The sequence below is a fragment of the Tachysurus fulvidraco genome, chromosome 9 (assembly GCF_022655615.1).
Source record: "Tachysurus fulvidraco isolate hzauxx_2018 chromosome 9, HZAU_PFXX_2.0, whole genome shotgun sequence".
NCBI classification, from domain to species: Eukaryota; Metazoa; Chordata; class Actinopteri; order Siluriformes; family Bagridae; genus Tachysurus; species Tachysurus fulvidraco.
This window is the reverse complement of record NC_062526.1, coordinates 25,759,654-25,774,653: the sequence shown is the minus strand read 5'-3', so window position 1 is coordinate 25,774,653 and position 15,000 is coordinate 25,759,654. Positions and strand designations below refer to the sequence as shown.

The 15,000-nt window shown below is 37.5% G+C and overlaps 2 protein-coding genes across 2 annotated transcripts in view; both read left to right on the top strand.

Moving 5' to 3' along the window:
• The window catches only part of LOC113649525 (obscurin-like), a 293,303-nt gene extending 281,601 nt beyond the window's left edge, over positions 1-11,702 (top strand). The window contains exons 19-20 of the mRNA XM_047818190.1: positions 11,078-11,143; positions 11,315-11,702. Of these exons, the coding sequence (XP_047674146.1) occupies positions 11,078-11,143; positions 11,315-11,422 (174 nt within the window). The 3' untranslated portion in view covers positions 11,423-11,702. The remainder of the gene's footprint in view (positions 1-11,077; positions 11,144-11,314) is intronic.
• Positions 11,703-13,590: 1,888 nt separating this feature from the next.
• LOC125145437 overlaps positions 13,591-15,000 on the top strand; it is a 4,195-nt gene continuing 2,785 nt past the window's right edge. Inside the window, exons 1-3 of the mRNA XM_047818209.1 lie at positions 13,591-13,766; positions 14,473-14,787; positions 14,896-15,000. The exon at positions 14,896-15,000 is cut by the window's right edge and continues 207 nt beyond it. Coding sequence (XP_047674165.1) covers positions 13,721-13,766; positions 14,473-14,787; positions 14,896-15,000 — 466 coding nt within the window. The 5' untranslated portion in view covers positions 13,591-13,720. The remainder of the gene's footprint in view (positions 13,767-14,472; positions 14,788-14,895) is intronic.

The following is a 15,000-nucleotide window of genomic DNA, read 5'->3' as shown; positions in this document are numbered from 1 at the left end:
AAAGAACAAACATTTGTGTTCAAAGTCAGTCAAACATTTCTTCCAGACAATATTATGAGAAATGAACTAATGGTAAATTGTGGAGCAACGTCCCACATCTTAACAGAGAAGAACAATTTCATGAAATTTGATGGGAGTTTCGACCCAAAGTCACACTGCATGGAGTTAGTGGATGGAGCCAGGATGAACAACGTGGCATTAAAGCGGGGTGACGCAGAGGTGTTACTGCTGGACGTGGAAGGGAAATGCGTCAGGATTACTTTAAAGAAGGCCTTATTCATACCATCATACCCACAGAGCATCATATCCGTTCAAGCTGCTACAACAGATGAGGCCAAGGTGATCTTCCAGGAAGGACAGAATGAAATAAAAGGCAAGGATGGAGCTGTGTTCCACATAGAAGAGCATGAGAGACTGTACTATCTGAAAATGGTAAATAACAACAAACAATGTGTTGATGCATCTGTCACTGATATGATGTCCAGGGACAAAGTGAGTCTAACTCGTGATGTTAAAACATGGCATGAGATCATGGGACATTGTAATGTTAGTGATATGTTGAAATTACTTGAAGTGGTAGAGGGTATGAAAATCACAGGTAATACCAAACTAGACTGTAATGTTTGTACTATGGGAAAGTTAATCAACAGCAGAAACAGGAAAACTGACACAAAAGCTGATGAGGCCTTAGAGTTGGTACACACTGACTTAGCAGGTCCCATTGAACCGACCTCAAGATGGATATAAGTATGCAATTTCATTCACAGATGATTTTTCAGGCACAGTATCTGTTTACTTACTTAAAAACAAGAATGACGCTACTCTAGCGACAGAGAGGTTCCTTGCAAACAGTGCACCATACGGTAGAGTCAAAAGCATAAGATCAGACAATGGCACAGAATACACAGGCAATGCATTTCAGTCACTTTTACGAGAAAAGGATATAAGACATGACACATCATCTCCGTACTCTCCTCATCAAAATGGTACAGCTGAGAGACAATGGTGAACAATCTTTGAAAGGGGAAGGTATCTGCTAATAGAGCAGGGATTACCAAAAGTGCTGTGGCCTTATGCTGTCCAAACGGCAACTCACATCCGAAACAGATGCTATAATGACAGAATTAAGAATACTCCATACTTCATGTTGACAGGAAGAAAGCCAGACCTTTCTACAATGTGGGTTTTTGGATCAGAATGCTATGCGTACAAACACCGTGAAGAATAAAAATTTGGACCCTAGATGTGAGAAGGGAATATTTGTGGGATATAGTAAAAAAAGCCCAGCTTCCCTGCTGAAAAATCCAGCATAAACCAGCATGAATTCCATGCTGGTCCAGACTGGCTTTTACTGGTTCATGCTGGTATAATGCTGGTCAGTGCTGGTATAGATTGGTGGCCAGCATAGTCAGGTGTTATCAAGCAAAACAGGGATGGTGTAGCTGGTTAACCAGTATGATCTTTCTGGAATGAGCTTTATGGGAACAACCTTTATTTTTGCTTGTGTATGTTTCTATGTAACACATTAATATAAGATTAAAACACAATTTTTTGGAATATATTTAATTATAACTGTGTTATTTATTTTGCTCTCTCTTTTGAATAAAGAAATGAAATAACAAAGCTCAAAAAACTTTGAATAACAAAGAATAAAAACATTGTTTTTTAAACAAATGTTTACTTCCCGGGCTCCATGAGGGAATCAGCATATAATGCATACAGAATGATGGTTTTTGAAAGATACATATGAGATATTACCCAGCATCAGCGTTGCTATGCAACCTTTAAAGCAATTATGTTCACGTATGAAGGTAAATGTAGTTCCTGCACTTTCCAAAAAATAAATCTCGCAATGTTTTCGACTACATTATATACCTTACAGTGTTTATCGAAATTAGTATAAGTGCACGTGTTCCAGATCATGTTGCCACTGTATTTAGGATTTTGTTTTGAGGTAAATAAAAAGATTCCACTTCTACTCGACAAATCTGCTCGTCACTGGGAATCAGAATGTTTGCATACTTGAGGTACCTGGATGACGGCTGCATGGCAGTTGTTTCAACTAGCGATATTAAGGACTTTAACTATGACATGTTTGACCAAACTCAGGTTTATTCGGTACGATGGAAGCAAGACTTCTTCAGGGCACAAATACTAATGCTTAAGCAGTAGCTGTTTTATCGTAACTCGTTCACTGCACAATATAAACAAATGAGTGATTTATAGTTTTGTTTCTTATTTTGTTTCTATAATTTTTCAGAGAATAAAGAAGACATAGAGCAGGAGTTGTCTAGGGGCAAACGACTCCGGGTAGCACCTCTTAAATAAACCATCGCCACCATGTACTACTTGTTACTCGCTAAAAGAGAGAGCGGAAGCTAAGACCGAAAATGTGTGTTGTAAAGGTTATATTGTGTAACGTTATTTGTGCACGTGTGTAAATTACAGTGTGATGGCAAATGTCACTGTCCAATAAATATTTTAAACAAACTTATACATATACATATAATATGTGTGTGTATATGGGTAGTTGACAAATGACCAAGAAAAAGTACTTTTTTTGGAAAGCATAACTTTTTAAGAAAAATACATATATTTGTGGAGTATGAAAATTTCAGAAATATTTGTGGAGTATGAAAGTTTCAGAAAATAGTACTGGTCACTCATTTTGTCAATGACTTCACATATTTTTTTCACTTTTTCACTCAACAATACTGTAAATGTGTCCTATGGTGTGACATTTAAAAAGTACTAAGAAATTATATTAAATAACATAAAATAAATACTTGAGACAGAATTGTTCACATTATTAAAACATTATTTTCTTAAAGTGATATTTATTTTACATGAAAGTACTAATTAGAATCATTTTCACCATGATTAGATGAATGGTGTCACACCAAAGGACAAAAAAACAACAACTTCAGTGGTCTTAAAACATAGTTCAATATTTAAACAATTCTGAGAGAAATACTTACCATGTGCACTTCTCATGGCCTTCATAGGGGTCTTCAGTCACATGACCTTGAGTGGGGTCTTTCAATTAAATGTAGTTGTCCATGATATTGCCCAAATTAATATTAGGTTTTTGCATAACACCAAAGGACATTTTTTTCTGTGACAAACTTTATGAAATTCCTACACTTTTAGAAATGTATGTATATGAAAAGTGATGGCCACTTAGTGAAATAGACACTTGCACAATTATGCCAGGAGTGTTCATTAAGATTTTTAAACATTATTTTCTTTATTTATAAAATGTAATATTTATGAAATAATGTTGTCTACCGTCACACCAAAGGACAATTTTGAGATTTGGCTCAAAGTTCTGAAAAAACTAACAATAACTTGGGTATTAAAACAACAAATTCATATAAAACAAGAAAATGTTTGAAATGTATGAATGTATGAAAATGTGAAATAAATTATGTTTTATCTTCTGTGACAGTGAAAAAGCCATGTCACGTCAACTACCCATATATATATACCCATATATATATATATATATATATATATATATATATATATATATATATATATATATATATATATATAAAGCCATGGAATATCCAAAGGATATCCAGAATGTTTTTCTTTAGTAAAAAGTGAATTGCAATTCTCTAGAAAATTGTCTTGGTCTTTATTTAACTATGAATATGCACTAAGAAATGTGATATGTTGCAAATGAGTTTGTTGTGGTCTTGCTGGGATTGTACTAGCATCCAAAAGACAACATATGTTGACCAGCACACCAGCATCCCAGGCTGGTCGGCAAGCACACCGGCAACTAGCACCTAATGCTGGACCAGCATACCACCATCCCAGGCTGGTCCCAGCATGCAAAACATACCTTATGCTGGACCAGCAATGCTGTTTTTTTTTAGCAGGGTTATCTGGTATACAAAAATAGGAAAAGTGTCAAAACATAGATTGGTGAAATTCATTAGGAAGAGCAGTGCTGAACAGCAGACACAAACCGATGAAGATTACTTAGGAATTTAAGTCTACAGCAACAGAATACCGGATAGTGAGAACAGTGGTGATGCCCCACAAAATGAGGAAATCACAGAGAACCGGATCCTAGATGAAAACATAAAGAGTATTAATACAGACAATAAGGAAGTGTCAGAACATGATGGAACTATGGAAAAAGTAGATACAGAAGACAAGAAAAACAGTACAGGTCTAACAGCCACGGCTAATCTAAAACATTACCACTCAAAAAGAGACCCCCAAAGTATTTACAAGATTACCTGACATACTCCAAAGATGATGTAACCAATGTGAGTGTTGATTATTGCTACAGGGCAGTGTGTAGAGTCCCCCAAACCTATAGAGAGGCCAACATTTGCTCCGACACAAATCTCTCCTCGGTACGGGCATTAATGCAGATAGCTGCTCAGAACAACTTCTTTGTTCATCAGACGGACGTAAAAACAGCGTATCTTCATGCTCCAATAGAGGAAGACATACAGTATACTTAGAACAACCAGAGGGTTTTGAAGAGACATCTAACACAGGAGACCAGTTAGTATGCAAGTTGAAGAAATCTCTGTATGGTCTAAAACAGTCTGGAAGAAACTGGTACTAACTTTTAAATGATCATTTGGAACAAAACAACTTTGTCTGATTACTGTGTGTATGGAAAGCAGATTGAAAATGAGACAATCATACTGGTCATATGGGTAGATGATTTAATAATCACAGCAAGCAGTGAGGATCAGCTCAACAGTTTTAAAGAAAGAAATGAAGTCCAAATTTAACATGAAAGATCTAGGGAAAATATCTTGTTTTTTGGGATTCAGTTTGAACAAAAAGATGGAGAGATTAAAATGAATCAGAAAAGGTACAATCTCAAAATGCTTGAAAGGTTTGGAATGTCAAACTGTAAACCAAAAGCTTCCCCAAGTGAGTTAAAAGTGAAGTGTAATAGGAATGAGGGAGAAAACAACAACAAGATTGAGAACCCCAAAGAATACTGTGAACTTATTGGAAGCTTGATTTATGCAGTGACCTGTACCAGACCAGACATTAGCTGGATAGTCAGTAAACTGTCACAAACCCTTGCAAAGCCTAAAACACATGACTTAGTAGCTGCTAAACATGTACTGAGATACCTGAAAGGTACGGTTGACTACGAGCTGTGTTTCAAGAAAACAGACAAGACTTTAAGTCTAAGAGCATTCAGTGATTCAGACTGGGCATCTTCTGTAGAAGGTAGGCGTAGCATTTCAGGATACGGTTTCAGCCTGACAGAACAAGGACCGGCTATTTCATGGAAGTCCAAGAAACAGGTGACACTGCCAACCTGCGAAGCTGAATACATTGGTCTAGCAAACACTACTCAGGAAAGCATGAACCTAACTCAACTGCTAAATGGCATGGACAGTAGTGTTTACACTTGCCCCACGATGTATGGTGATAATCAGGGGGCCATTGCACTGAGTAGAAATCCAGTGAATAGATCTAGATCTAAGCACATTGATGTAAAATATCACTTTGTCCGTGATGCTGTAAGTGAGGGAAGAATAAATATTGTGTACTGTCCAACAGAAGACATGGTGGCAGACATTTTGACAATATCTGTATCAAAAGTTCAAGGGTTTTCTGTTTGGGAACTAAATATTTGTGATGACATTGTACATGGCTTAAGATGATGAGAACAAGTGGGGGTGTTGAGTTATATGTTCTCATTAATCATATAATTTATATTATGTTATGTTGCTTATAATTTTATTTTATTTTAGATTATAATACTGTCTGTTGTACGCAGAAAATATGCAAGATTTTATTGTGCGCATGTGTAAAGAAAAGGAACTTTTATTTTGAAACAAGTTTAATTCAATTCAATTCAATTCAAGTTTATTTGTATAGCGCTTTTTACAATAGACATTGTCTCAAAGCAGCTTTACAGAACATAAACATAGAGCAGAAGGTAAACATAATTAATGATGAAGGAAATAACGAATAATAAAAGAAATAAGAATTAACAGAATAAAAATTCTAGATTATTATTAGTTGTATATAGTGTGTATGTATTTATTCCCCTATGAGCAAGTCTGAGGTGACTCAGGCAGCAGTGGCAAGGAAAAACTCCCTTAAATTGGTAAAGGAAGAAACCTTGAGAGGAACCGGACTCAAGGGGGAACCCATCCTCATATGGGTGACACTGGGGGTGTGATTGTAATATACAGTCAGTTAAATGTTGTATTGGTGTAAGGATCATGGACTTCTGATCTCCTGGGTACCACAGAGTCTAACTGGAGATGTCACAGGATTCTTAGAGTCGGCCTCGGCTCAGTGGACGTCCAAAGGCTTCGTCCCACAGAGGACGTTGGGAGCTGGTACAGTGTCTGGATGCCTCGGGATAGGTACAAAGAGAGAAGCAGTGGAGAGGGATTAACATATCTGCTGTTCATAAAAATGTGCTGGTCTGATGTACTGGTGCATGATATGTTTAGTGAATATAAAAACTTTATACTAAGAAAGTGTTGCTGCTCCCTCGTGTACTAATGTTATTGGATCAATCAATATATCAAGCAACCGTATCATAATGAGCTTTATTCTGGTGCACTAACTCTAATAGACCACTAGATGGAGATGTCAGGTCAGTAATGCTGTAGACTGCTGCTGACTGTCACTACGTCATGTCAAAGCTCATGAAAAATGTACGTTGACAAAAAACACAGTAAAATACATGTTTACGAGGATGAATGCAAAACCACACTGGTTTTGTTTGATGCATTAAAATGTATAATAATTGATTAGTTTATCAGCATTAGATGATTAATAATGATTCAGAACATAGACTCAGTTCTGCTGTACAAAAGACATTAGAGACTTCTTACTTCTATGTGGTCAAGGCCATACTGCTAATGTTGCACTTCCTGTTTTAACTGTGAGGGTGTGAATGTGATCTATAGAGTGTGTTCATTATGATGAGACACACTGCAGCAGTCGGTCAGTGTGTGTTTAGCTCTAATTCTCTCTTTGGATTAATGTGTTGGTCCTCAGGAAGAATGCAGGTGTGTTTTCTTCTCCTCCTCCTTATACAGCTTCATGTCACTGAAGGTGAGTCTGCTGATCTCTCTCTCTCTCTCTCTCTCTCTCTCTCTCTCTCTCTCTCTCTCTCACACACACACACACACACACACACACACACACACACACACATACACACACACACATATTCCTGTTTAATACGATGTCAGGAAATGCTGTATTTGATATTTTGTCTTTTAAACCATAAAGTCATTCACTAATCTTACTTTTTATATGAAAATATAAAGTTTTCACTGAACAACTGAAATTATTTGAGTTTTGGAGTTTTTGGTTTTGCTGCCAAACTGAATGTAAATAGAAATATAAACAGGAGAAAATGTTCATTATTGGACTTTAATCAAACCTGCTTAACACTTATTAAGTAAGAACTTTCTGCCAGGTCTTTATTAATCCCCGTCTATGTCCTGGGTTCATGTAGAACACTGAGTCTCCTTCATCATGATGGCTGTTCTGGTTGTTCCTTCCTCGTCCCCCTACACCTTCCTCTCGCTCTCTCATTGGCTGTTACTCATCGAGGTTCTTTTAGCGTCATACATGTGGTTAGATCACAAGATTTTGTACCAATCATGTCAAAGATACATTAAACACTGGGGTGTGTGTAAACTCTTCACAGAATGTGTGGATGACATCACTAAACTGCTTACCCATGTGGTGTGTTCACATTGTCACTTCCTGTTTCTTGTGGCTTGTCACTAAAATAGAAGTGGGTTTTTGCTGTTCAGAGTAAAATACATGCAGAGTATCAGTGTCTCAGAGGAACATGTTCATGTGAACATTGTGTAGTTTGTGTTCTGTGGATTAACACTTGACCATGTGTGTGACAGATGATGAGAGACATTTACATTCAAACTGACACTCAATAATCTCTTCATTTGGATAAATTTGAAAAATGTTTTTTTTGCTGCTGTTATTTTCTGTCACAAACATCTAAATATTTTTGCCTGAGTCTGTAGAAATGTCATATGAGGAAACCACATGTCTGTAGCTGTGTGCTGTGAGCTTATAATACTGTGACATGATTTGTCTGTAGTTTATAAGAGAGTTATTAAAATGAGTCATTATTGGACAAGTAAGTTGTGGACATTAGTGAGTTGTGGAGTTACAGGATGTCTGTAGTTCTGTAGAGTTGTTACAGATGGTGAACTGCTCATTAACACATCATTAACTGGTGTGTTCATACAGGCTGCAGACTGAAAGGAAATAAAGAGACAGAAGAGATCACTGCATACACAGGAGACTCAGTACTGCTGCCCTGCTCCTGCACTGAGCTCCACAGCAAACCTGAGACATTCACATGGGAGAAAAGTACAGATGGAAATAACTGGGCACAGATATCTCCTGAGAGTGATGAGTACAAAGAGAGATTTCAGCTGGTTAATGATCACTCTTCAGGAAATCTCTCTCTGCTCATATCACACCTGACTGAACAGGATGGAGGATTTTACATGTGTGATGTTAAAGGGGGTGAAAACAGATACATCAGACTCACTGTTAAAGGTAAATGAGTCATTTTTACTCACAATGTTACTCCAGTGATAATCTCATGACAGATTAATCTGATGTTGTAACATCAATACAATATATTAACTTCTTCATTTGTATAAATTTGAACAATGTTTTTTCTGCTGTTATTGTCTGTGTAAAAAGCCTCTAAACATTTTTGCCTGAGTCTGTAGAAGTGTCATGTGCTGAAACTACATGTCTGTAGCTTGCCACAATACTGTGACATGATTTGTCTGTAGTTGTGTATGATGAAGTGTGTTGTTTCATAGGAAATGTTTAAAAATACATTTTAATTGCAAAAGTCTTTCGATTGAACATGTGTGGATATTAGAGAGTTATTAAAGTTAGTGATTATTGGACACAAGTAAGTTGTGGACGTTAGTGAGTTGTGGAGTTACAGGATGTCTGTAATTCTGTAGAGTTGTTACAGATGGTGAACTGCTCATTAACACATCATTAACTGGTGTGTTCATACAGGCTGCAGTCTGAAAGGAAATGCAGAGACAGAACAGATCACTGCATACACAGGAGACTCAGTACTGCTGCCCTGCTCCTGCACTGAGCTCCACAGCAAACCTGAGACATTCACATGGAAGAAATACACAGATGGAAATAATTGGACACAGATATCTCCTGAGAGTGATGAGTACAAAAAGAGATTTCAGCTGGTTAATGATCACTCTTCAGGAAATCTCTCTCTGCTCATATCACACCTGACTGAACAGGATGGAGGAGATTACAAGTGTGATGTTAAAGTTACTGAATACAGATACATCAGACTCACTGTTAAAGGTAAATGAGTCATTTTTATTCACAATATTACTTCAGTGATAATCTCATGACAGATTAATCTGATGTTGTAACATCAATACAATATGTTGATGTTTGTTCATTCTCCAGGTTGCAGACTGAATCAACAGACAGTGGATGTGACTGGAATCGTGGGACAGTCTGTCCTTCTGCCCTGCTCCTGCTCTGAACTACAAGCCAAACCACACACTTTCAGATGGATATTTTATAAAGGATCTTATGACATAAAGATCTTCCCAAAGGAGCAGACAAATCTCTACACAGACAGAGTTCAGGTCTTTAATGTTCATCCTCCAGGAAATCTCTCTCTACTCATATCACACCTGACTGTAGAGGATGGAGGATGGTACAGGTGTGAGATCAACAACAAAATCGGTACAGACATCAAACTCACAGTAAAAGGTAAAACATCCTTCTGTCTATAAACCTTATGTGAAGTCGACTACAGTATTTATCTATGGCAATGAAATATTTTAATAAATATGTGAACTTCTACTTTATAATAAAATGATGTGGAGATCATTCATCAAATCTTGGTGACAATAACTGATAAATAAAATGTAATAATTAGACACATTTCTGTTCTGTGTTCTGTCCTTCGTCTGTGTTTGTGTTTATGATTACAGATTATCTGAGTTTGTGTTCTGACCTGCTTTCACTTCTCACTAAGATTCCTGGATTGTCTTTAATAAAGAACACACTGAGTTTCCACACTTGTGTCCTGCCTTCATTCACCACACATCACACTCTTTATTTATAACTTATTAAACCTTTCTCTCCTTACAGGGGCACCAACAAGACCTTCATCATCCACACCAGTGATCACAACAACTTTACCTCATTCCAGACCAGGTACCACACACCACTGATACACACTGCATTAACTTCTGTTTATTTAAGATGAGCTCATGATGTTCTCCTGTTCTTTTAACATCTCCAGGAGCAGAATCATCTCACTAATCTTCTTTATTTAAATAGAAAGCTAATATGAATTAACAAATTACTCAGATGGTTATAAAAAGTAATAAATCTTAAAATTGGCCTCAGATTTTGTAGAGTCCACAGAGTTCTCTCTGTGAGTCCGTGAAGGAGCTGTTACTATAGAAACGATAAAATATTAGAATCAGCATGTTAATATAAACTGTCAGAGCAAGACAATGATTCAATATGGTGAACCAATCAGAATGAACAATTTAAACCCCTGTGTCCTTTTCACTTCTCATCTATTCCACACAGGGATAAACTCTCAAGACAATAATCATCTGTCAGATCCTCTCAACACCACCATCATCATCTGTACTGCTGTTGGGGTTCTGCTGCTGCTGCTGATACTCGGAGGGGTCGTCTACTGGAAACACAGAGGTATACACACACACACACACACACACACACACACACACACACACACACACACACACACACACACACACACACACACACATACTAACTCACTCACACACATTTCTGCATTTCACTCTTTCATTCTGTAGTACAGAGACGAGGACAGATCGATGATGGACAAGCAGGACAGCAGAAGGAGCAGGTCGGAAAACATACCATTGTTCAGTAGATTGAGCATCACATAGTGTGTGTGAGTGTGTGTGTGTGTGTGTGTGTGTGTGTGTGTGTGTGTGTGTGTGTGTGTGTGTGTGTGTGTGTGTGTGTCATTGGTTTTCTCTAATGCATCATATTCTTCCTACAGAATGATTCTGATGTTCTGTACACCGCCATGGATCCAAAAACTGAACACAACAAAGAGGAAGAACAGGTGTGTATAATTCTAAATGTGTTTATTTTATATGGACATGTGTATATGTTTTATTGTGTGTGTTTGTGTGTGTGTGTGTGTGTGTGTGTGTGTGTGTGTGTGTGTGTGTGTGTGTGTGTGTGTGTGTGTGTGTGTGTGTGTAATAACATTATTGCTGCTCTATTCCTACAGGATGGTTTGCTGTACTCGACTGTAGTCCACAGTAACACTGTGAGAGCAGAACACGCTCCAGTGGCATCAGAAGAAGTTACAGTATACGCCAGCATCAAAACTAACTAACTCACACACACACACACACGCCAGCATCAAAACTAACTAACTCACACACACACACACACACACACACACACACACGCGCGCGCACACACGCGCGCACACACACACACACACACACAAAGAAACTATAAAGATTACACGTTTTTAAGGCATGCTTGATATAATATGATTCCTTTAGTTCTGTACACAGCTGTAAAAGTGACAAAAGCGCTCAGCTTTAGATATAACAAACTTTTCTATTCTAAATTCTTTCAAAAATAAATGACAGAAGCTGAAAAGTTCACTGTGGATTGTCTTCAATTTCTGCTTTTTATTACACAACACAGAAAAAAACATCCAACAGAACAATGAACATTAGTGAGATTTATTCTAGTTTAATCAGATCCTTGTAACAAGCCATAAAATCATTATTATTACTGAAATATTTTTATTAGTGAAGAAAATTCCTGCTTGTAAATCATTTCTGGTGAAAATTATTTGATCTTTTATTGTTGAGGTTTGGATTAAACCCATTTAATTCACAAGACCAGTCAAAGCAGAAAATAACTGCAAGGACTTTGATGGTTAAAGGTGGGTTGTGATTTTCATTCTTTTATTCCTGTAACTTGTAACTGTGTTAATTGAAGCTTCTGTGAACACATGACAATATTTAATTGGCTAACAAAGGGCATCCAAGTCACGTGTCCTTCATATTCTGATTGTCTGAAGAAAGACACCAGTCATGCCCGGTGTGTAGCAGGACCAGCCTGTCACAGCAAAACATTATGCATGGGGACACCCCTGAACAGGGTAGATGAAGATGCTACACCCCTGAAAGGTGGGCCCTTATATTAAGAGACAAGATTACTCCATGTACCATATAACATGTATGACCCAATAATATAGGCACTGCCTGGTGAAAGGGTTACCAAAGTGCCATTAAAACAGACTAAAGGCAGTATGTAGTTACTCCACCAGTTATAGCTGTGAATGTTCCTCCTGAGTATGGCAAGATGCAGCTTTTCCACCTCCAAAGACTCACTGAAATGGAGGAAAGAATGCCTGCCCTGCCAGCATGCCAAGAAATTGCAGGAGGAGCATCTGTTAACCTGAGTGGAGCTCCTAGGGCTGGTCAGTTGTAGATTTCCTGCTTTTCTTTTTGCTCTCTCTATTTCCTAGTGTCTTTAGGATTCTGCACCTGTCATTACATGTTTTGGCCACTAGATGTCTTTATTTTCCCTCATGTTTTTTCCTTCTTCACACCTGACCAACAGACCACACAACATTTACACACCTGATGAACAGACCAGAATGGTCCTTTTTAGAATTTATTGTTCTATTTTGCCATCTAGTGGAATAAAAAAAGCTATAATTGTCTAATTATTCAGTTTAATTAGAGACCACAAGATGTTTTATCTTAGAACACTGATTATAAATGAATGTGGTCGACCAGATTTTGAACTTATTGTATGTATGAGCAGTTGTATTTCTACATACTGTATTGTATTGTAGTCCGTATGAACGTATTTTAGCTGTTTTTCATTCACAAATTGGATCCGCACCAGCCTCACTTTTTTCTTTTTTTTCTGTCCACAAGTTCAAATTAACTCTTCTTACCTTTGGACTTTCCTGTATACTTCTGCTGTCAGTGCCACATCAACATATCATCACCATGTCAACAATTCTTACAATTATTAATCAAAAACCTGCTTTTTTTTTTTTTTTAATTAGTGTCTTTACTTATTGTGTTGTTTGGTTAAAGCAGTGTTTGGCATTTGTGTGTTTCAATGAAGCATCACGCTTTTAGTATTACACTCTTCTACCTTGTCAGTGGTGTGTTGCTAATATTTGCACTTCCTGTCAGTGTGTGAATGTGGTAATGTGTTAAACCTGCAGTGTGTGTGATCAGTATAGTGTGTGGATTTGGGTCCTCAGTAAGATTGGTCATGTCACTGAAGGTGAGTAATACATGCTTGGGCCTGATGCTGGTAGAAAATATAAGCGATAGATAGATAGATAGATAGATAGATAGAGAGAGAGAGAGAGAGAGAGAGAGAGAGAGAGAGAGAGAGAGAGAGAGAGTATGACTGCCAAAACAGGAAGTAACAACTGAAAAAAAGTAGTACTATTTCTTAACTATATGTGATCATGTGTGTGTGTGTGTGTGTGTGTGTGTGTGTGTGTGTGTGTGTGTGTGTGTGTGTGTGTGTGTGTGTGTGTGTGTGTGTGTGTGTGTGTGTGTGTGTGTGAGAGAGCATTAAAGATCGAATGTAAGACTGCATTTCCACACACAGTGTCTCTGCTTAAGGAGAGTTATTAAAAATGCTGGTGTGTTTTTATCTTCTCCTTCTTCTTCACATCACTGAAGGTGAGTTTCTCTCTCTCTCTCTCTCTCTCTCTCTCTCTCTCTCTCTCTCTCTCTCTCTCTCTCTCTCTCTCTCTCTTTCTCCTATTCAATAATCAAAATAATTGTAAAATATGTAAGAATTTGCTATTTAAAGCCTTTAAATCTCATCTTGTAGTTCTCTTACTTCTGATGTGGAAATATAACCTGTACATGAAACTACTGAAATCATGTAGTTTAAAATATTAAAGAGATCATTACTGACCTGTGGCTTTGGGCAGTAACATGATGACAAGATCTTTATCTGTATTCATGCTCCAATGATCATTTTCTGTGTCTGAGTTTTAAGTTACATTGTAGTTTTACAGCATTTCCACAATTACAGTGTAAACAATCAGCAAAGCAAAAAGAGCATTTGGTTTACAGTAAAATATGGATGTGATTTTAAATCCTGGAAAAAGTAGCTTTGGATAAAATCATAAAGCAAATGGAATGGATTAGATCACAATACTGTAGAATAAATAAACACTGTACCTTCAATTACTGACTCAGAGCTGTACTTGTATCTGTGTAGAGCATGTTGTCTGTTCATGATGTCACATTCAGTTACAGTACATCCTTACTGTGGACATTAGTGAGTTGTGGAGTTACAGGATGTCTGTAGTTCTGTAGAGTTGTTACAGATGGTGAACTGCTCATTAACACATCATTAACTGGTGTGTTCATACAGGCTGCAGTCTGAAAGGAAATAAAGAGACAGAACAGATCACTGCATACACAGGAGACTCAGTACTGCTGCCCTGCTCCTGCACTGAGCTCCACAGAAAACCTGAGACATTCACATGGAAGAAAAATACAGATAGATATAACTGGGCACAGATATCTCCTGAGAGTGATGAGTACAAAGAGAGATTTCAGCTGGTTAATGATCACTCTTCAGGAAATCTCTCTCTGCTCATATCACACCTGACTGAACAGGATGGAGGACTTTACAGGTGTAATGTTAAAGGGGGTGACTACAGAGACGTCAGACTCACTGTTAAAGGTAAATGAGTCATTTTTATTCACAATGTTACTTCAGTGATAATCTCATGACAGATTAATCTGATTTTGTAACATCAATACAATATGTTGATGTTTGTTCATTCTCCAGATTGCAGACTGAATCAACAGACAGTGGATCTGACTGGAATCGTGGGACAATCTGTCCTTCTGCCCTGCTCCTGCTCTGAACTACAAGCCAAACCACACACTTTCA